Below are 23,120 nucleotides of genomic sequence, written 5' to 3'. Positions count from 1 at the left end.
TCTGAGAGCAATCAAACTGAACGCAGGGATCCTTCTTAAATCTGTGCCAGGCGAACCTCCACACCCAGGGAGGAAACCCAACATGGGCCCTCCATCTCTGATACAACACAAACCCTGTTTCTGTTCCATGACACCACAAACGGCATTCAGACTGCGCTTTCCCCCACCACCGTACACATTTGGCAGATTTATGACACATTGTTGTGCAAACCGAAACAGTCCTACGTGATTCTGCGTTGGTTCAGCCAAAATAAAAGCGGCGCTATGTGGAAACAGTTGCTCCTGCTGCTGCCACTGTCCTAAAATGTAAGCTAGCTCCACGGACATTAATGCTAACATAAACACACACACACACACACAGTGAATCAGACCTGCCTTCAGAGTCACCTCAAGTCCATTCATGCCAAAACAACATCATGAAACATCACAGCACACGTGTTCCCTCCCTGTCGCATCACCTAATACAAGTCAAAATCTGCTTTACTGCTGACACAGAAACACTGAAACAACAGGCAGCGAGAAGTCCAGAACACACCACGGCGGCTGTAAAAATTCTTCACAGGACACATTTTTGGGTCAGCTCACCGTTTTCCTGCTGCCTTTTCAGTCATCCAGTCAGCGCATCAGAGGTCTCCTCACAGCAGAATGAAATGTAAGGCACCAGAAGGAAAAGAAAAAAGAACAGAGAGGGAGAGAGAGAGAGACAGAAAGCGACAGAAAGGCCACAACCTTACATTTCTGTTTCCCGGCCGCGGAGGAGATTATTTTCCTCCCTGTTAAAAGTGGCGTCACCCTGCGAGTGTGACGAGGAAGCCGGTTTCCTCTACGCTACAGCTAGAAAAGGCCCGTCCTTGGGCATGTGCATTGTGTGTGTGCCTGTGCTGTCTGCAGAGGCTGCCATGTCTCCCATTGTTCCAGGGCGAGTGAGGCAGCCTTCCTACCCCAACAGACCCTGCCTACTACAACAGCTGTGGACCAGCCCCCACCTCTCTGCCGCTCTCCTTCTCCCACTCCCCCCTCCACCCCTCCTGCTCGTCCTCTTCCTCCTCCTCCTCCTACAACTCCTGCCTCTCTGCCTGTGCTGCTGCTGCTGCTGCTAAACATTAACCCTGCAGCTGCCGGCTCAGGTCATAAAAAGAGGTGGAGAGGGGGGGTTGTGTTTCAAAAGAGACCCTGCCATGTAGCACACAAAGGAACGTAACAGAGAGAGGATATCCGACAGCCGGGCTGAAGTGACACGAGTTCTGCACAGAGCCATTCAGTGGCCTAGAAAGAAAACAGGCTCTGTGCTAAGAGGATTGTCTTTCTCAGTCACATTGGTGATAAGTGTTGGACTGAGTCCTGCGAGACCGCACTGAGGAAACGAAAAGAATCACTGGGAATCACAATCAACTCACAACAGCAGATACAGGGCAAACACTAAAAATTATTTTCAGGATTTATCAATTAACTATTTGGTATACAAAACGTTTCCTAAAACCAAAGATACTTGATTAACCACCATATGTGCCCAGCAGAGCTTCATGAGTGTTTGGTGGATACTGGTTGACAATAGGTGATCAGAAAGCACAGAGGAGTTTACAGCGTTTGTCCCCCAGAGAGCGCTGACGAGCTGATTTTATATATATATATATATATATATATATATATATATATATATATATTATTTTTTACTGTAAAATGTCCCACTTATTAAATATATATTGTCACAGTCAACAAATAAAGCTCAAACGATTAGTCGATCAACCAATTAGTCGATTAAAAGACAAATTAAGTGCTAACCGGGAGTGTTGTAAATATTGATAATATCATATTAATGATATGCACATAATAATATGGTGTAAATAACCCAGTGCACATGTTAGGCCTTATGGATCCGTTGTGCATGAGTCCATCTGGTTGCCTAAACTGTTGTAGCGTTTTGGTTACAGACTCTCCAGCTCACTACACTCGTATTTTGAGTGTAATTAAGAGACAAAACACACAGTAAACAAAGTTAAAGATAAATGATATTGATCTTAAGATATTGTGATAATGATTCCAACTCTTCTGACAATAATCTTTTTTTTAAGTCATTTTCCAAGCAAATCTGTCAGACAGCAACAGCCTCCAACATGTAAGGATTTGCTGCATTTCTTTGCCATTCATGATGGGAACTGAAGAGTGAAAATAAGCGGCAGATTAATCGGTAATGAAAATAATTGTTAGTTGCAGCCCTGTCACAAAACTAAAACTAATCCAGGATAACAAAAGAGAGAAAACTATTTTGATCATCGGTTTTAATTGGTTTTAGTCACTTAGTCAAAGCTTTCTGTTTTAAATTACAAACATCTGCTGGATAAAATTACGGGGAAATTACAACAAGCACCTTTCACTGTTTTCTGACATTTTATGGACAATGTGATTAATCAGTACTGAATATTATCACCAGTTGGAGCCCCAGATTTATCTTCTGATTATTTTGTTGATTAATAGATTAAACGCTGGGGGAACACAGATAAAAAACAGGGTTGTTTTTTGTCCAACCATCGGTCCAAAACCCGAACATATTCACTTTACAATCACGTTTAATGAAAGAAATGATTAAATCTCCACACCTGAGAAACTGGAGCCGCTGATGCTGAGCAGACAAACCAGTTTCACCTGAACGTCTCATCTCTAACACAGTCTGATGCATTGTGTGGTGCAGCGTGCTTCTACAACCCGTGTCATGTCTGAACCGGCCAGCAGCGGTTCAGCTTTTCTAAACGTATCCCGGCACAGCGTCTCAGCACCGGTTTATCTCTCCAGGTTTTCACCCCGTGTGACTCATCTGCTCTCCTTGTTAATGAAGCCACATCATCCCCCAGACATACCAGACACACTAAACCAAGTCTGATGACAAAATGACTGGGCGCCAAGGCAGCAACAGCAGCAGGAGGAAAACACGGGTTTCATACTTCAGCGTGGGAGGATAACACGATAAAGCAACAATGGAGGGCAAAACATTCCTGGGACAACCTCTGAAAAACTATTTTTTAAACAGAAATCTATACGCACCAATCCTTTTTTCAGTTTGACCCTAATTGAGTAGACAAGAGGACTGACCTGAATTGACTTTGCCCCCAAACCAGACTTCCTATAGTCTAAATCAAGAGCCCCGGGGTGCTCACATGAATGTCAGTTGTTTCAAGCTATTGTCATTCAGATTTGAGTAAAACAGTCAATACAGTTTGTACCAAAGTCACACACTCACAGCAGGGTTTCAATTCATCTGGAATGAGAGACTTTAAGATAAGCGTTGAACAAAGAGAAACTGATAAATCCAACATGGAAAATTGGGGGAAAACCCCAAAGACAAAAAAACCCCAAAAAAACCTCAACCCAAAAACTGCACAGGTCATCGAAAATTAACCACAACAAAGACAAAAACACACAGCAGATGCTGAGCTTCACATCAAAAGTCAGCCAGATCAAAAGAGCTCGTGTCCAGTGAGGATTTATCCTCTTTTAGTAACACATATGGCAGTCCTGCCCAGTCTGTCCTCATCGCCAGGCCTCTAATCTGTGTCCACCTAGCGGCCGCACGCAACCATCGCTGCTTCAACTGAGACCTTAACCCTTGATCAGCCTCAAAACAACATTCAGAAGCCCTGATGCGGAGCAGTTTTTACTCACTGCTGTTGCCTTTGAGCCGCTGATAGCCAGTCAACACTGTCTTTTCACTCTTCCACTCCAGCCTAAGGTCAACTGACATGGGAGGAATTAAGAGCATGTCGCTCAAAGAGACAGGCCTACGAAACAACAGTTCACCTCGCTTACACACAGATCGTATCGCAAGGCTATCACCAACACACAGTAAGGCAGATTCTTTTGCAGCTCAGCGAGGAAACTCTGAGTGTGTCCCCACCCAGTGCGATTTAACGCACATTTTCAAATCGTGCATGAATAAACCTGAGTGGAAAAGCCAGAATTAAGAAAGTCAATCACTGTTTTTGTTGGTTTGAGGTTTGACCTGAGCTCTTTTCGATTCGAACCACATTCTAATATTCTCAAAACATTTGTGCTTAATTCACATTTTTTTTGCAGATTATGCGCATATAATTTGGGATACATTTAGATAAGACATTTAGAAACCAAGCTATCATCCTGGGACACACAAAGAGGGACTTTGATTCTAAACAGCCTGATTTGGAAGAAACTTGATCAGTCTAAAAAATGTATAATAATAAACCTTTGCACAGAACCCAGACAGTGAATTTTGTCCCAGTCACAAATTCATATATGGAAAGCATCTTTTAACAGCCAGTACGCACAGAATAAATGACTACCTCAAGCAAACGTTGTTATAATGTCCATATAGGCCTGGAAGCATTGTTTTAAGGCAGAACTGAAAAAAATGTGAATCTTTACCACCAAATGGAGGAATCTGTCCTGTTGTGCAGACTTCACACAGCAGCTGCACAGCACAGAAACAGTTAACCACTCGCTGCACTGGAAAAGATGAATGAAGGCCCGTCAGGGGATTGTCATACCTCTGCTGTGTCAGACATTAACGCACACAGACATCTGTATGGCATGAATGGGACATTGAGGGACTCGCTTCCCCTTCTAAGAGGGTCAAAGGCTGAACAGGCCAACATGACCTGAATGCCAGCCGGTCACGTGGTCCCCTCGAGCTAACACAAGGGAACGAGGATAACTCATACATAAAAGGCCTATTGTCACCCTCTCCAACATCCACTTTCTCCCCCAAGTGAGGAGCTTCACTAACTGCTCGAAAAACTCCAGTGTGGACATAAAGAGAGTCGGACATGGCAACGTCATGGGGCAATACAACGTGTGGACGAACGGAAGGAAATCTGCCTGGAAACTAACTGGAAAAGTACTTAACCCACAGGCAAACTGGAGCAGGACATGTGATTGAAATTCAACTCAAACGAGATGTAAAGCAGGACTCGCCACACCGTCGGCACATTGACTGACGCCTCTTCATCAAACAAGCAGTTTAAACACATGCAGCTCTTCCTGTCATGATTACATGGGGTGACATAGGAAATCCTCCAAACCCCTCCAAAACAAAGAACAATATGATCCACAAGACAAAGATTAGAGCTGAAATGATAAGTCAATAGCATCACCAAAGAACTCTCTAGTTCTAGGATCTCACATGAAATGATTCAACCCTTTTCTTTTCCATAAATGAGAGTAAGCCGACTATCTTTGTGAGGATTTGCTGTTTGTTTTTCTTTACAGTGAAGAGTACATTTTATGTCTTGGCTTATTTTGGCACGGACAAAACAAACAACTTATGGATTTTATCCTGGCTTTTATGAAGGAGTGGTGAACATTTTTCACATTTTGTAGCCCAAACAATTAAATAAATAATAAACAAAATCAAAAGAAGTCCGAATTGTTTTTCAAACAAACATATCATAACTTTCAGGTAGCTTTTCTTTTCTTTTTCTTGCGTTATTTGGCTTGATTGTATGTATATGAGCACATAAATCTAAAAATGTATGCTCGTCACATATCGTAGTAGACTGAATATTTGTGGTTCTTTGGTTGTTGGCTTGACAAAACAAGCCATGTGAAGGTATCACCTTCAGACTTTTAGTTTTCTTTCAGATTTTACAGTCTAACTATTTAACTGAGAGAACAACACTAACAAAAATAATTGTTAGATTTAGGCAGCTCTGGCCAAAGTGCTAGAAGCAACATTAGCAGATGGTCCACCATTACTGTTTCTGGTCAAATGGCGGCCAAAGCGAGGGAACTGTCAGGGAAGTTCTGAATACGAGCAGTAAATCAGACTCATGGGGTACAAACACCCATAGAGGGGCAGGCAGTTTAATGGGCAGTAATGTGCATGGATCCATGTGAGGATGGGGAGCTAATCCGCCTACAAGAAATGTGACACTCAGGCCTGAGGAGATGTGCAGGGTCTACAGCTGGAGTCATAAAATCCCCGGTGGTGTGGGTGGAGGCCTCTCGTCTTAATTTGCATGAAACCTCGGCTCATTAGGAGTCGAAGTCAGTGAGCCTTCGTCAGCGACCTGCTCAGGTCTGCCTTGGTGATCTTAGATATTTGTGCGTGAAGCCAGGGGAAATGTCCTCCACATGTAGAGTTGAAATAATGTGGTTGCTGAGAGAGAATTAATTGGTGACTATTTTGAAAATGGATTAAATAATTTTTAAGTAGAAGGGCCAGAAAAAAGATTCCTGGTTCCAGCCTCTCAATAATGAATATTTAATAGATCTTTAAGCCTTCTCTGATATTAAACTGAACACCTGTGGGTTTCTGGACTGTTTGGTAGACAAAACAAACAACCAAGGAAACTGTGAAAGGCACTTTTCACTATATTCTGATCTTTTATAGACAAAACGATTAAACAATAATGATCATTACTTGCAGCCGTATCTACAACTTTAGAGGCTCCAGAGCTGTGCTGACCTTAATAAATCCCACACATGTGAAAAGATTCAAAGTATGCTCTCCAGTTCATTTCTGCAATCATAAAAGCCCAGTAATGAAAACCATTTGTCACGGCCCCTATAAAGGCAGGTTTCATACCACTGTAAATACTCCAGAGAGAGGTGGTGTCCCCTGCCAACCAGACCGCCTGCCAGAGGAACAACTGCATTGTGTCCAGCTGCACACTACGTTTCCATGTGTGTCAGCAAACGCCTTTAATACCTGATCGTCGGTGAGTCATACTTGCAGCAAACTACTGAACCCTGACATGCCTGGAAAATATGTGGAGGTTGAACAAGAGGCCAGACAAGTTAATCCAGGTCATGAGCAGCCATCATGTCCAGTCTACAGAGGTGCTACAGTAGTATGAACACACTGTAAAACAAAGATAGACTATCCAGCTTTCTTTGGGTTCAAGGACTCATTCAGACTCAAGGCCAGTCCTCCAGTTAAGTCTGGGTATGAGTAGTGCCTTTAGGCTGAGAAAGAGAATTAACTTTAAGAGAAACACAACATGATGCCACACTGCAGTGGATAGTCAAATGAGGATGATATGACACAGTCAGTATCAGGGCAAACAGATACTGTCGAATAGTCCAAAAGGAGGAGGAAGGCACATGCACAAACTGCGTCGACTTTCTTTTATGTTGCTTGGTGCCTGAAACGACACGGTGTTGCCAGGAGGCTGCACCGGCAGGGGAGGAGAAGCACTCTGCAAACTTGCTGAGGATGGAGAAAGCCTCGCTGGAAGAGGTGTCGCTCCCAGGAGCAGGAGCCGGAAACTGGGCGCTACCCAGGCAGAATTCAGGGACCTGGCGATGATACGCTGCCAACGTTTGTGTTCTCCCACATGGTCGCACAACCCTGCGCTCATCTCCACCCGATTCTGTCTGAATGATGCCTGGTGGCCTCACTTTAAACTGTGGGAAATCAGCACGGTGTCGACAGCACGACTGACCAATCCGCTCTTTATTCAGACAAGAACCCCAGGTTGCAATAAAGTCATAAAGATCAGCAGAGATAGAAAGGCTCAGCAGATACTACAGAGATGAATTAGCATTCGACACAGGGACACAGGACTAGAACCTGGGTGTCTTTCATGCCACTGTGTCTTTATGCACTCCACTCTTGGTTCTGATGTTTCTTTAGTTAAGGCTGGTTTAATAACTTAAGAGTTCTTAACTGAGGCAGTTGATAAGCTTTGTGATGTCCTCAAAAGAGCTGGACTAAGTTCAACTTTGTGATATCTAAGCTCCAACAATAAGAGAATAATGACACCAGACAGGCGAAGGTACAGGAGGGGTGTTGAGTGGTTTGGTGATGGCCAGAGTCTCCACATCTGGCCACCAGCCGGAGCGGCTCAAACTCGCCCGGCTGAGCCAGGCATACTCATCATCCACTTCCTTTTCCCAAGCTCTGGCCAAGAGAAAGACCTATTTATGGCACAGAATCAGAGATAATATAGAGGGTTATATATGGAGATCCCTGTTAAAGCCTCTAAACACACATCCACTGACACAGCCTCCATGGGAAGAGTGCTGATGTTTTCTGAGGCATGTAGGTCGAGCTGATGGAGAGGTGCTGAAACAGGAAGCTTGTGAGAATTTGAAAACAGCCAAGCACGAGCCGTTCACTGAGCACCTTGTGGGAGAGGGTTTAGGGATCGAAGGGGGGGCGCATAAAGCTCCTCAATAACAACTTTATTTTAAGACAAATGAAAATAAACTGCTAGGAGTGCACAAAGGAAGACTGTTCAACACAGAGGATACAGCTCAGCCTGAATGTAGACAAAACCTGCCACTGATGCAGTTATTCTTTATCCACACTCTCTTAATCCAACTTATCATGGATCATAACTCAAAATGAAATCCGACTGCAGTATCTAATAGATTGTGTCGACATAAAAAGAAAATTATCCCTTAAATTAATCCTTATTTGGACACGCAGGACGTGATGGGGACCCGGTTTGCTTGAATTGATTAAAGCTACATTCCAAGCCATATTTTCTTTGGCCAGACTGATGAATTGAATGTCTGTTACAGCTGCAGAAGCTAAGGCTGTGTTTTGCCAAATTCAATGTTTGCATGACCACAGATTCCTCTGCAGGGTGGATTCTGAATGAGTCCTCTGCATTTGGTGTGAGCTACCCGCTCTCTCTCGCATACTACAAGAATTCCTCAAGCATATTCAGTCGTGCATATTTCAGAGGCCACGTCTGACACAGCAGGCTGCAGTACAGTTTATGTGAAGATGTAAAAGCCCAAGGCCGAAGCTTTGACTTGTTGTTTGCGACTTCTTTGAATCGTTGAGCTTGCTGGGCTCAGTGCAGGCGAGGATAAGTCCTTTGATCTAAATATCTGCATTGTGTGCGTGTAAACAGTTGTGATGATGCTGCTGTTGCTGCTGCTGCTGATGATGATGTTGAAGCTCTCAGACGGGCCTCCCTCCTGCTGTGAGCTCTGTTGTATCGCCTCGACTCTGTGGGGTAACTGATGAATATTTGGCGATGCTAATGCAGGCTCCAGAGGTGCCTTTGGTGTATAACCATGGTAACTGCAGTACCTGCATGTGTCAGACAGCAGGGTTGAACTGATAGCTGATAAGGAGAGGTCCCAGCCCCAACCCAGCCTATCTTCAAAGAATGGCTGTTTATGTAGAGGAGGGGGGTGATGGTGGGGAGATAGGCTGACTGCAGGAGGCTCTGACCTGTCTGCGCACCCCTACCAGACTTCAAACTGACTAAATTATTGTCCCGTTGCTCTTTCCTCCCTGTAAAGCTGATGAACTATGACCCAACAAAGTGATCATTCACAGGCAGCATGACCTTGAAAGTCTGTAAGGTATCCTGTCCATAAAGCCCATCTTACCTTGAGATGCCTCAGTAAGTGTCACAACAGACGCTGCTATGTAAAGCTAAAATAATTAACTGATCAACAAAGAGATCATCCTGAACTATTTTTTAATAATCCTTTTCACCGTTTATTCTACATTTCATATAAATGTGGTGATAAAAATGTTAAATTTACTCTGGTTTAAGCTGATAAACTAAATATCTTTGAGTTTTAGGCCTTTCGTCCATCACAAATTCCACATATAGGAGGATGTCATAACCATAAAGCTAGAAGCAATAACAGTTTGGTATTTTTATATTTTTATTTTAGCAAAGCCTTCTACAATAAATTGATTACGAAAAAAAGTTGAGAATCATTTTCTCATGATCAACAACTGTCTGAAAAGCAGCACATTGTCACAGCTGAGAAGGTGGAAATTGGGGATCTTTGGTATTTTAATTAAAAATTGCATTCACAGTCATGATATGTAACAAGTATTATATCAAGTATATATATATATATACATATATATATAAGCATTAAAATGTCTAAAAATGACGTGGCATTTGTTATATATTTTGTTGAGTACTTACATTATCCCAAATGTTTCCAGAGAAATCTGTTATTTTAGTCGAGCTCAACTCTCAACTGAATGCAACATGAACAAAGCTTTAAAACATTACCTTTCAGCATGTTAGCCTGAGTACATGTCATTTAATACCTGCCGCGATCCCACACTACTTCACTACATCATTGTGCTACGTGTTTCGCTTTCCTGGTTTTCACCGAGAGACAGAAATGACATCCAGCTTTTAGAGGATCAATTATCAAAGTATCTGCTGGCTAATCTTCTGTCATTCAACTATGATTCAAGATTCAAGATTCAAGATTCAAGATTCAAGAGTCTTTATTGTCATTATGCAAGCATAACGAAATTTTGTGCAGATTCTCAGCTTCAAAACACACTTATAAATAGGAAAATAAAAAAAATTGCACACCTTAGAAGAAAATATAAAAATATAAAATACAAAGTACAAAATGCAGAATACAGAGTGAGGTAGATAAAACAAAGTGCACTAGTGCCAGACTATGTGTATGAGTGTTTCACTGTAGGGGGGTTATTGCTTTAACAGCTCTGGGGAAGAAGCTGTCCCTGAGTCTGTTGGTGCTGGTTTTAATGTTCCTGTACCGCTTTCCTGATGGAAGCGGTACAAACAGTTTGTTGCCCGGGTGGGTGGGGTCTGTGGCAATGCGTCTTGCCTTCTTCTGGACTCGGGCAGTGTAAACTGAGTCCAGATCTGGTAGACTGCAGCCCACAATCCCCTGTGCTGTCCTCACCACCCGGGCTAAATCTTTCCTGTCCTGTGCTGTGCAACTGCCATACCACACAGTCACACTGAGACACAGGATGCTTTCGATCGTGGCTCTGTAAAAGCATTTTGTTCATTCAGCATTTTGTTAAGTTTCTGGCAAGATGTGGAATGGCCTGTAGTCAAATCAGCTTCCCGAACTGACAGAGCTGAAGAAGAATTTGCCTGTGATGGCGCTTCCTTGTTTTATTTCCTCTGTGACTCTGCTCGTTTGTCACCACGTTTATGAGTAAACACTTGGCTTTAATTAGTTTTTTTTTTTTGTAAATTAACATTCTGTCGACTGATGGAGCCTTCAACTTATGGTCTCAACTCCATTGTGTTTGGTGGCGGACTGCAGCGGCTAATAAATACTTTAATAACTAAAACCAGTTAAGAGAACCAACAGCCAAATTGAACACTTACTCCATGCCACGTTTCCTCTCCGTAATAAAGTCTGAGCGCCGTATGTGGCGTCTGTGTGAGCCCGCTGCTACAAGATGTGGGACACAAAGGCGTGCAGAGCATCTGTGAACAATTAGAGGCGAACAGAGCGAGCAAGCACTTATACTGCCCATTACACTTGAATAAGTCACTGGCTCTGCTTTTCATGATGTAATGCGGCACCGCTTGGATATGCAATCTCAAAGTTGCACTTGGGGCAGAGCTCTCACAAAACTTCAATTGAGCTCAAACATGGGTGCACAGACCATAAATGTAATCTAGTGAGCATAGAGTGGAACCACATTTATCTGCAGATCCTCCCTCCGCAGCTCAGGATGAAACGCCGGTGGGGTCCTCGCAGTCTTCACCAAATATTGCTCAAATTTGTGACATATTTATTACTGAATCCTCGCCGCCTGCCAAGCTCATGTTTAAATTCTTTCAGTTACATGGATCAACTGAAAAGAAGCCAGTACGTTTGCCCTCGCGGTTGATTTTGAAGTTCCCCTCCACTCAAAAACGTGTTTTGCTTCTTCCTCCTTGACTTGGATGTTTGAGCTACATGGTGCACAACGATGTGTTTGATCCTGGAAGGCTGCTTTCACTTTCATCTGCTGAGGAAAGACAGTTTCTCTGAGTGTACTTTAAATCTGACTTTACGATGTACGAGAGTGGATCCGTATCTGATTTACACAGGTGTGATGTGGAAGTGCACACGGAGTCCACTGAATGGACTTTTCAGTGAAGCAGAGGACAACTAATGACCCTATTCATTACAATACACACTTGTATGTACTTGTATCCATCATTCTGGATAAAACAGCCTCATACCACACCTGAATACAATTCAATAAAGATGCCCCAGTACTTTTGTCTATATAGTGTATCTCAGATTTTTGTATAATACCCCCCCCCCCCCCCCCAACATTTCCAAATTGTATTATTGTTGGCGCTGCTGTCACAAAGACAACCGGATCAGTTTCGGTTTTCCTTACAGTAGCAACTACCAACAACACAGGCCAGAAGCTTCAGTTTTTTCATTCATTGGTCTAGAATGGAGACATGAAAGCAGACAGAAATGGTGCCAGGCTGCCAGCCTTCACTTTGCCATTTTCGTACCCTGTGGCAGACAGAAGTGAATAGTAAAAGCGAGGTTTGTATGGCACCAATCTTAACGCCTACAGTGTGGTTGTTCTGCAGCCATTTACTTCTTAATAATACAAAAAACTGCCTCTCAGATGCTAAAGAGAAGATCAAATCCCCTCGTCTCAAACCTTTTCATTTCATTTTTCAGGAAACATTTTTTTCCATAAATCGCTTTGTTCCAATCATGAGGTCAGTGTCTCGATGGGTCTCTGTGTCATGACATCTGCAAGGATTTCTTACATGATATACGGCATTTGTCTACAACTGCCAAAAACAACAAGCTGCAACATTACATCAACAGACAATTTGGAAAAGGCATGGGAGATACGTCATTTCTTTTCAAAGCAAAATCAGGGGAAAAGAAAAAAAAGCAGCCAGCAAACACTAAAAGATTCATCGAGCATTTCATAGAAGATCTTCAGTGAAACTTAAATATTTTACAGCCTGAACGCTGGCCATCGCTGTGAGCCAATGACTCACAGGGGTTCAAACAATCCTTCCATCCTCGTTTCTTCTGACCTAAAGTTTGGTCTTTGTTCAGAAAATGATGAGACGATGAAAACAACATGAGCGTATAGCTGGCCTTAAACCAACAGACACAGATCATTAAAAGTGCATGTTTTTCCCCTTCAAATGGACTTTGTAATAGCTACACAGCATTATCTTAGATGTTTTAAATCTTCTTTCATCTCCAAACTGGGCTACATCTTATTAAAATGACCCGCACATGTTTTACTGCCAATAAAACCCTTCACAATGTGAAAACGAACAAGAAACAATCCACTTCACGTGACTTGAATGTCATTCAGAAAATGTGGAGGGGATCACATTTACAGAAAAGCACCATTGTTAGCGTATGATCCATTAACACCTATTCGCTGCCAGTACTGCTCCACATAAGCTTCTGCTCTGGCAAATATGAGCACCGATCTAATCGATTACCTTGACGAGTCTGACAAATCGATTAATTCTTCGTCATTTTTCCAAGCAAAGACACCAAACACCCAAAATTTTAAACGTTTTTTGCTTGGCTGAGCTGATAAAGTTGATACACTGATGAAAACAAAATGCAATAAAATCCAATGGAACATTTTTTCTTTAAAATGAATTGCAACAAATAAGAACTATGTGACTTAATGTCCACTGAGCAGAATAAAAACACGACGAGGAGACTGCAAACCTCCTCGAATTAACACATGATGGGAACATGAATGCCATCTTGTTCCCGGACCCCACGGTGAAAAGCACTGGTCTACAGGGCGTTACTTCAAAATGAGGAAAAAGATCACAACTGAGATCGTGACTGTGATCAAACAGATCGTGATATTATATTCCTTGGACAGATCGAGCAGCTTGTACTGATCACATAGGTAATTCACCATTGTGGAAAATAGTTTTCTGATTTCTAATTTCCAATTTGTCTTTTCCACAACCCATGTGTGCAGATGTATAAAAACGCTGTTTTGAATTATGAAAAAGGTAAATCATCTTTCTTCTTGTAATTAGACCTTCTTCGTCAATCTCATTTAAAAATTCAAAATCCCACCCCCCAAAAAATGTGTCCTAGTTCACCTTCAAATCAACTAAGTCGCATATCAGCTCATGTCTGGTTTCCAAGCTAGATTAGATGTAGATTAAACTCAGATTTAAGGGCGAGCTCAGAGAAACTTCACACCTTCAGCAGATCAGTTTAAAAAACCACCTTTTGGTGTAAAACCCTGAACATCATCTTCCAGCTCAGTGAAGCTCCGACACGTTTTCTGAGTGGAGGGGGGGGCCTGTAAACCAGCTGGTGAAAACACACCCTGCAGACGAGTGATGCAGGGATAAATTAATTTAAACTGATTAATTTATCCTCTAACTTCACATTACATAAGCTGAGCTGGTTTGTCTACTACATTGCTGCTGCTGCAAATGAATTCAGTGACAGTGAGGCTGGTGGTCGTGGAGGAGGGGAGGGTGAGGGGTCTGCAGATTTTGGACTCAGGTTAGGTTAATGCTCTGATCACACATTTTCTCTGCATCAGTGTGAGGTGAAAACACACATTAAAACGTACCGTTATAACACACTGACTGGCGTGCCGGACTCAGATGACAGTTCCTTTTCCATGTTCCCTTTTCAGGTTCCGAACCCCAAATCGAGGCTAAAACTGCGACAGGGCTGAATTTTTAGCTAGCACGAAACAAAAACGTACTTGGGCTAAAGGGGACGAGGCTGAGAAATATTTTTTTGTTGTTTTCTTGGGACAGGCCCTCTAAACCCTAAAACCCGGAGCCGGAATGAGTCCCCTCCGACACGGGCAGTGCTGCTACGCCTTCGCCTTTTCCCCACAAACATGAAAAACACGACGACGTTTAACGCTAACAAACAGACTGAAACAAGCTAGTCCGCATTTTTAGCTTCGTATCCGGTTCGGACCTTCACTTCGCCGGTGATGTGAAATCAATGAGAAGCATGCCAAAGCCTGAGTGTCGGTATTCCTGCGATCCTCTCCACAAACCTAACATTAACAGCGACATTTCCCCCCCGTTTTGTAAAACTCACCTCATTTGGTAGTAAACTGCCGACGGTGCCGTGTCATGATGAGTAAAATACAGAAATACGCGGTTTTTGCCCTCTCTGAGGTGTCTAGCTTGTGCTCATTTTGTAGCGGTGTCGTCCTCTCCCTGCTGCAGCCTCGCCGTTCACTGTTTTGGGTTGAGGAAAAGTGATGTCATTGCATGAAATTGCATTACCCGCCCCAATTTTTCTTCTTTCCTTTCCAGACTGCTGTTCCATGCTGCCAAACATAACTTCACCATATACTTATAAAGCTGCCTGTATGTTGCGGTTTTCGGTGCCTTAAAATATTCTCAGCACACTTTAAATACTTCTGCTCCGGTCATAAATCTGCTCGGATCTGCATGTCATCAAGAAGAATGCGAAAGTATCACAAAATAGTTTATTTGTGGAAGAGAGGTGAGTATCCAAGCTTTTTTTTCCTTTTATTCAACAGACAAACTGATGCGAACCAGTTAAACGGACAAATAAATACACCCACATGGCAAACAGAAGTACAAACAGTGACGATACGGTCTAACAGTCTATTGGACCTGTGAAGGTGGGTTCTTCTAAAGGGGACCTCCGAGTCCGAATGAGACCTGCACCCAATGCTGCAGCGTCTCCTCATCTGGGGGCATCGACCGTAGCCGCGTCGATGTCTTGGAGTGAACTGTCGGTGGCATCTTCTTCGCCTCCTACGACCTCCGACGCCACCTAGGAGGAAGAGCAGGGAGTTAGGAGACAGGGAGTAGACTTGCTACTGCTGCTGCTCCGCAAGATGCGTTGTTTTGACTGCAAGGCGTAATTATCAGCCAGAGGAGGCTCTGATGGTTTGTGTCCACCCCCCCACGCCCCATGGCTCGAATTCCTGCATCCTGTACAGGAATGTGGAGACAAACACTCATTACTTTCTGTATTGACGTGCTGCTCCATAGTTTGCATACGCTGTGGGCCGTTTGAGCCACACCGTGTGTAGAGCATCTATATTGATTAAGGTTTCCGATATGACTATTAGCTCGCTGGTTTTAACTGTAAGCAGAGCGGGCAGGAGAATTAAATCAACAAAGAAAAACCATGCAGATTTCTTGCAGTGGAACAGAAATAAAATCCATTATTGTTCGGTACATTTCTGCTGGTCAGGCTCTTGTTTGGACGGTTCCATTTAGCAGGTTTATTATGCAATGTTAAATATATTTTACCTATGGTTTTATGAGTATGTATTTCACAGGTTTTTATAGTCTGTGTTGGCTGATTAGATTTCGGTGTTTTCTGGTTGAATAAAATTGAACCTTGACATGAAATGACTCAACACACTGGTGATCTAACTTACTGATGGTCCTAAAACTGACATCTTTGGGCCTTTTCTGCTGTTATTTTTCACCAACAGTAAAGAGATGACAGAAAATGGGAAGAGATGTGGAATGACATGCAACAAAGGGTCGTTCACCGTGGATGGTGCAGTTCATGGTGACACCTGGACAAAACTTTTATCAGGACAAGGCAGAGTTCGCTCTCCCCTCCTCTACTGCCCACACAGGAGTGCCAGCAGTATGCCAAAGCTTGTTAAGTGTTTCCCTGCATTTTCAAAACATGCAGCAGAGATGTCATTGACACACAGGTTCACAATTTTGTGAAATGTTTCCTAAAACAACAGTCAGGTGCCATGTGGACACTGGAAGAGCTCCTTGTGCTCATTCAGGCTAAGAAGACATCCATTCCAAACATGCTTCCACTCTTAAGAGATGGAGAATAAGACCCACAGTCCTCATCGTGTGCAGAAAATATACAAAAATACACATTAACAGAGAATATGAAGCTCCGGTAGTCCAAGTTCATCAAATCAAGTTGGTATCTTCCAAAGTTTCTCTTTTTTATTAACCCTTTATTGTGCTTCCTTGCTGAGGGACAATGAAACACGGAGTTTCGTTTGTACCAAAAAGGCAGGGACTTCGAAAGACAGACTTGACTGGATCAACTGAGACCGTCTCATGTTAGCCAACTTCACATAAACAACACGGGCTGTGGATTCTGTTCCCATCATTCACAATGAAAGGACATTAGATCTCTTATCAGCCAGTGTGAACAGGAGGAAAACCAAGTTTCAAGGACTATATGAAATATACGGACTACACCCCCCCACTTAAATCATAAAGTTATGATTCACAGTCTGATGAGCCTTAAAATCAACATTGTGATGACACAGATTGCGACCAACATTTTATTAGACCCATCTCGCAGTGTGACAGACAATGAAATGTAGCATTGTTGTTTCTGCAGAAAGATTCAGGACGCTGAGGTCGATAAAGGCCCTAAATGAGAATTAACCTGGTCATCCATGATGGCATCCACATCTCTTTCCGACAGCTCTTGTCCTGAAGCATCCAGGTCGACCTGGTCTGAGTGTTCTCCAGTCAGGATGTCCATCGGGGCCTCAGCAATGGCTCTGATGGTCTGGTCTTCCAGGGCCAGGGCTGTGTCAAACTGTAGAGGGGACGGAGGACCCTGCATACCATCCCCTTCCACATCCAGGTCCTGCACAACGGGACATTTTGTAGTTAAGAGAACTCTGGATAATACTGGAACCGCAAACGGTGAGCTGTAAACAGCTGTGTGATAAACCCGGGGGGGTGTTCACAAACATTGTGTCAAACATTGAGAACACTCTCGGGGAGCTCCTGAGTCTGCCTACAAACTCCTAGACAGGAGAAGCTCTAACTGGAGTGACCAGTAAGCCAAACTCGGTTGAAGTGGTAGCAAAAGGAGATGCCTACACGCAGTCGTAATAGTTATATTTACTAGCTTATGTTTATTTACAATGCTGGTAATCATAGTGCTAAGATCATTTTCATTTCTGACGAGCTGTAAGTGCAGCGCTAATGAGACTGACTACAAACTTTATCGCTGCATGATCTAATCTGTAGCAGTTCATTAATTCACCGTCATTCAGCAGGTGGAAATTATTCTATCACACCTTTGTCTTTCTGCAATTTTCCTCTCTGCTTAAGACCATCTTAAAAGTCCTCCTCTGTACCCCTAAAGGTTTTTCACATCTGGTGCTCTCTTAAGAGCTAAAATGCTTTGGGAATAACTTTTATCTTTACTTGGACCCAAGAAGGGTATCTTTGTGAGGAGGGCAATTCTTAGAAAACAGCACAAGCTTTATGAATATGGCCTCTGGACTTTTACTCTTTTCCAAACAGGGAATTTATGGGAAGCGCACATCAGAGAAGGACGGGAAATGAGAAAAAGTTGGACTAGGACAAACTGCACAGGTAAACGCACCAGAGTCTACCTGAAACAAAACATCAAACTGCAAAAGTGTGTCCAACAATAAGCGCCGATTATGTTCTCTGTTCCAGTGCATGTACATTAGAGAAGTGTTGCAGGGGAACACCTTTTGTACATACATCACTGAACTCTAGGGGGAGGCTCTCTGTGGGCTGAAGTTCTGCTGCACTCAGATACATGTCTCTGCTTGTAGTGCTGAGCTGCTCCTGCGGTGGCGGTTCCTGTTCAGGCTGGTACATCGGGGGCGGCAGGGTGAGGTGAAGTGGGCAGCGAGGGTCATCGGACTGACCCATGTGTATGGTACGATCACATGGGACATCTTTCAGGCCTGGACACACTTTGAAAAGCACCTGATTGCTGTCCTGGCAAATGTCTGAGTGTGTGGTTGTCAAGGACAAGATCACATGATGTAAACACACAAGCGCGCACACACAAAAAAAAATGAACACAATACTCAAACAGACGAAGACAACTTTTAAAAAAAAACCAAAAGCAGAACTGGGGATGCTGATTAAAGGAAACCTTTAGCCTCAGAAACTTTCAAATTAGTATTACTGTGAGTAGCTCAATTATTCCCATGTAAATAACTTATAATTATTTCTCAAGCCTTTTGCAACTTTATAGTAAGACGCCTTGTGATGAAGTAGTTTTTACAGCAAGTTAATGACTTTACAGGCAACAGCCTACTTTGCAGGCGACCCATGGTTAACCCATCAGAACAACATTTAATCACATCAATCAGGAGAGGATCAGAAAAAGCTTAGTACTAGCAAAAATATTTTGTTGCTTGGAGAGAAAACTACACTGTAAAGTGTGCAGGAAAGCATCACACAATCCTAAATGATTTAAGGTTCAGTCGAGGCAGGTTGGGAAGGGATTATGTTCCTTCCAACTGAATAGATTAGCCCCGTTGTGACTCTGGGAAAAATCTACAGACCACAGGAAGGAGTTTATGTAGGCTCCCTTTGAAACCAGCAGCTACCTCAAGCTGCTGGTCTTGATTGGGGCCAAGGTGAAGATGGCTCAAAAGAAAAAAGATGAAGAATTATTTGACCATGACTGTATGATATCTGTGGTTTCCTGCACGGAAACAGATCACTCTATTCCGGTCAAACCTATACTGAAAACATCAGTGAGGATACGTGACAAACAATGGCGTGTCATAGGCAGGCAGGGGTTGGTACATCGGGTTCCCTCCACAAAGGAAATGCACTTCTCGTACACTGTTCTTGTGTACGGCTACAACAGAGAAAAAAAAGGGGGTGTTAGATGAGGTCAAGACAGTAGCAAGGGACTAAACTAAATATAATCATCCCTACAAACACATGAAATTCACTGTGATTCTTTTGAGTTTCCTCCTGATGTGCTGCTCGTGATTTTCACATCTTAATTTCATCCTCAAATATGCTGATCAAAATCCCAAAACTAAAACTACATATTACCCATTACTTTCTGTGGTAATCAACACACTTCAGACACCGCTTGTGTAAGACTCATCATGCTTTGCTAGGAACATCCTTTAAGGTGAAGCTATAAGTCAGTTCACTATATAAAGGGCCAGCTCCTCAAATTACCAAAGTATCGTACGTCTAGTGGTATAGAGTCACGCTTCAAATTGTTACACGCCTACTAGTTTTACTATTTTCTACTGTGATGAAGTCACACCTGAGGAGCTCCTTCGGTCACAGCCTGTCTCCTCTCCCTCAGCTGCCGGTGCAGCAGGGCTTCCACGCCATACCGACGACGGTAACGGCGCAGAGCTTTGAGCTTTTTCAGGTTCTCCCTCTCCTTCATGGACAGACCTTCAGGTCCTGTCAGCAGACTGCTTCCTGACATAACAGACAAGTACAGATATTACAGAGGGATGTGAAGCATTGTATAAAGTGTGAAGCAAAAAAAACAAAACAAAACAAAAAAAAACACAAAGATACTTAGATAGTAATCACATGGTCATGTACTTACCTAAGGTTTCATGCTCCACTTTGCGGTTGTGCAGGTATCGACGCTTTTTCTCTTTAAGAAGATGCTGCAGGCGTTTGAACTGGTCGATGTAGAGGGACTGGAGCCTGATGAGTTTCTCTCGAGTGATGAGCGCCACCTCCTCCGCAGTGTACACTCCTGCGTGTCTGTGATGTGAAGCAAAACAAAAAACACACCCAGTGTAAAAATGACTAGAAAAGGGGCCACATTAAAGCTAGACAAGAAATCTACATGCAATCAGAGAGGCAGTGGAGATTAACCCTAACAAAAAGAAAGAGATGGTCTCCACACTAGTGATTAATTCCTCGGGTTCCTTTGACCGTGGGAAAAAGCTGAACACCTCACCACTCTTAAAAATCAAGTGGTCTTTTGTCTTTTAGTTTGCTTACTATAACTTGTTCACTTGGACATGGCTATTGCTAACAGCAATGTGGCTGAGCAAATGTCCAAAAAGTAAGATTCACCCAAAGGTTGAAATATGATCTCCCTATAAAGCAGGGAATCTCAGCCCCACGCTACATCAGGACCAGGGCCAGATCGATACCAAGCAATCAGCCCGTTCCAAACAGGCACTGCTCTAGTAACATTACAAAGTGAGTACAGATGAAAAACGAGAGCTGGTCAGATTATTCAGCTTACTTAAGAGGATCCTCATGATCACTGTCAATGCTGTCTGCATCACTGTCAGGGTCTCCTCTCCATGTCTGGTCTAGTACCAAAGGACCCTGCTCCTCCTCACTCAGACTGTCCTCATCTGTCCAGAGGGAGTGAAGTTAAACAGTGCAACAATATTCATACTTCTTAAACTGCAAGAGGTGAAACCACCACATCAATTTAACCCTAACAAATACAGATGAAAAGTCGGTGCACATGAGATTAACTTCAATCACAAGTCTACAAAGTGTCTGCCACTGTAAACAAAACCACTTACCTAGAATACGGCTAGCTTCAGAGCGTCCTCCCTCGACACTGTGTGTCTCTGCACGGTTGTATCCACTAAGCTGAGACAACAGTGTCTCTGGGGATGGACCAGAAAGCGTCTTTCTCATCTGAGCTCGGAGTGCCATTGCATTCCTGCGAGCATGCTCTGCACAGAACGTCACTCTAAGGAACAGAGAAGGTCATTAGACAGGAGATATCAGAAAGCTGTTTGGATTTGTTAATACAAGTTTAGTGTTTGTGTCTCTTTATCTATCAATCTAAAAACAAACAAACAGACAGACAAAAAAACAACTTGAATTTCCCTCAGGATCAATAAAGTATCTATCTATCTCTCGATCCTGCCTGCCTGGGAATGAACTGTCACACAGAGAGCTAATAAAGCTGAGTTCTAAATTCTGACTTTCCACCTACCCATCTTTCCTCTCGACCTTTGGTGAAGCGTTGGGGCAGCGCTTGCCGTTTTTGGCAGAGACGTAGCTGCACTGCTTGTATGGGGCATTCTTGTCCTCCAAAATGTGCTTAATGCAGAACTCCAGGCCGTCCAGACGGGGCTGAGCACATGGTCGCTGGGTGAAAGCACAGACCTGGGGCTCCTGGGGATGAGGTGTCTGGGCCACCCGGTTCCTACTTGAAGGCAAAACGTGGATTCGTATCCTGTTCATTGTCTGCAAAACAATTGTAGTTCAAACAATTAGTCCATTAATTATTGAGTCAACGGACAGAACAATACTCCAGTGTAAATGGTTCATATTTGATTCATTAAAATAAAATCCAGCTTCCCTAATGTGAGAATTTGCTGCTTTTCTCCTGCTTGTACCACAAACTAATTAGCTTTGTTTTTTTGTTTTTTTTTTAATGTCGGCCACACAAAACAAGACTTTGAAAAATAAAATCTTGAGCTCTGACTGTCACTTTATAGACACAACAATTAATTGAGATATGCAGTATGGATGCTGGAGGGGCACTCACTACACCAGAGCCATGCTGCAGATCAAGAGAAAATTAATTTGCTAACAATTGTGAAGGTCAGTTTTTGTCCATTTATGGTATTAACAATTATCAGGTGTGTTGTGTGATAAAAGAGTATCAGCAAAAATAAAAGGAGATAAAGTTAGAGAGGCCAGGTTAAGATGGTTTGGACATGTTCAGAGGAGGGACAGTGAATATATTGGTCGAAAGATGCGGAGGTTAAAGCTAAGATAAGATAAGATGAACTTTATTGATCCCACAGTGGGGAAATTCAGCTGCCACTGCACTATTGGTCAGTTAAAAACCACACACTGGGGCTCAAGAAAACAAGACAGACTCATTTTACAGACAAGGAATAACCGAACAATTCAACATGGAAGCTAGGAGCTACACCAACTACATTTTGCAAATAAAAGTTGGGCAACACCTCAGAAGATGACCCAGCAAGATAATGTCAAGCAGAGATCCACGTGGCTTATTTAACACTGTAAACACAAACTGGGGTCCAAAGGTCAGAAATGCTTTAAGTAACGTTAGAACATAATTTGACTTCATACACACGGGGTGCAGAGACAGCTCTAGGAAACTACACTGATCCACGCCGTGTTTACAATACTTTATCTAATATGAATGAAAGCTGTTCATCGGGCGGTGCCAGATCAAGGGTGTCAGCCAAAGACTTAATAACGTAAGTCAGCTAAAACTTTACTAACGCTAAAACAAAAAGTGTTTCTGCTTTCGATAAACACCTAACAGAACTAAATTTCTCTGCCCTAACAAAATCTAATAAGGCGCGACACCGATCTTTAGCCCGCCTCTTTACTGCGTCATTATTTCAGTTACGGAGTCGCCATCTTTGTTTAGCAGCTGCTACTGCTAGCTAGCCGCCACTTTTCACAATTTGCGGCTAAGAAAAGGGTTTTGCTGACCGATGGCAGCAGACAGTCATCCTTCTCGATATCATCGAAATGCCTCGGTATCAGAAGATGCACATATCCTCAGCTTTGGTTTAAAACCACTTACCCTCCTGTTACACGTCCGACCAACCCTTGCTCCTGAAGCACACAACGTCGATTTTCCTGCATTCCCCAATAACTGACACAGCCACTGTAGACACAAACTAAGCCCTCCCACTCAGAGGCCTGATTGGCCAAGGTTCGAGGTACTTCATTGGC

General features: G+C 43.1%; 2 protein-coding genes and 1 non-coding gene across 6 annotated transcripts in view; all 3 read right to left on the bottom strand.

Moving 5' to 3' along the window:
• The window catches only part of nckap5l (NCK-associated protein 5-like), a 32,678-nt gene extending 17,665 nt beyond the window's left edge, over positions 1-15,013 (bottom strand). For 2 of the 4 annotated variants that reach the window (XM_046396170.1, XM_046396174.1), the window contains exon 1: positions 14,770-15,013. The gene's annotated coding sequence lies outside the window, so the exon portion shown is untranslated. Of the gene's footprint in view, positions 1-585; positions 931-14,281; positions 14,740-14,769 lie in introns of those variants that run through there. The other 2 variants (XM_046396171.1, XM_046396172.1) reach the window with 2 other exon arrangements.
• Positions 15,014-15,152: 139 nt separating this feature from the next.
• On the bottom strand, positions 15,153-23,109 carry kansl2 (KAT8 regulatory NSL complex subunit 2). Its single transcript, XM_046396178.1, has 10 exons — positions 22,969-23,109; positions 21,388-21,641; positions 20,966-21,138; positions 20,674-20,788; positions 20,017-20,180; positions 19,720-19,883; positions 19,197-19,293; positions 18,174-18,427; positions 17,092-17,298; positions 15,153-15,480 (listed from the first exon to the last, which is right to left on the bottom strand). The coding sequence occupies exons 2-10, from the start codon at positions 21,636-21,638 to the stop codon at positions 15,391-15,393; spliced, it is 1,515 nt and encodes a 504-aa protein (XP_046252134.1). The 5' UTR covers positions 21,639-21,641; positions 22,969-23,109; the 3' UTR covers positions 15,153-15,390.
• On the bottom strand, positions 18,932-19,065 carry LOC124064063. Its single transcript, XR_006844221.1, has one exon. It is a non-coding gene; the product is annotated as a small nucleolar RNA SNORA2/SNORA34 family (small nucleolar RNA).
• Positions 23,110-23,120: the final 11 nt, after the last annotated feature.

This window comes from Scatophagus argus, chromosome 8 (genome assembly GCF_020382885.2).
Source record: "Scatophagus argus isolate fScaArg1 chromosome 8, fScaArg1.pri, whole genome shotgun sequence".
Lineage (NCBI taxonomy): Eukaryota > Metazoa > Chordata > Actinopteri > Scatophagidae > Scatophagus > Scatophagus argus.
Note: the sequence above shows the minus strand (reverse complement) of the source record. Positions and strands in the feature narration are given on the sequence as shown.

Excerpts from the sequence above, each read along its gene's own strand:
- kansl2 (XM_046396178.1), bottom strand. The coding sequence starts at position 21,638 with ATGAACAGGATACGAATCCACGTTTTGCCTTCAAGTAGGAACCGGGTG. Across the intron at positions 19,884-20,016 it reads AGTGGAGCATGAAACCTTAG|GAAGCAGTCTGCTGACAGGA; the intron begins GTAAGTACATGA and ends CTGTTATGTCAG. Across the intron at positions 17,299-18,173 it reads TCCCCCTAGAGTTCAGTGAT|GACCTGGATGTGGAAGGGGA; the intron begins GTATGTACAAAA and ends CCCGTTGTGCAG.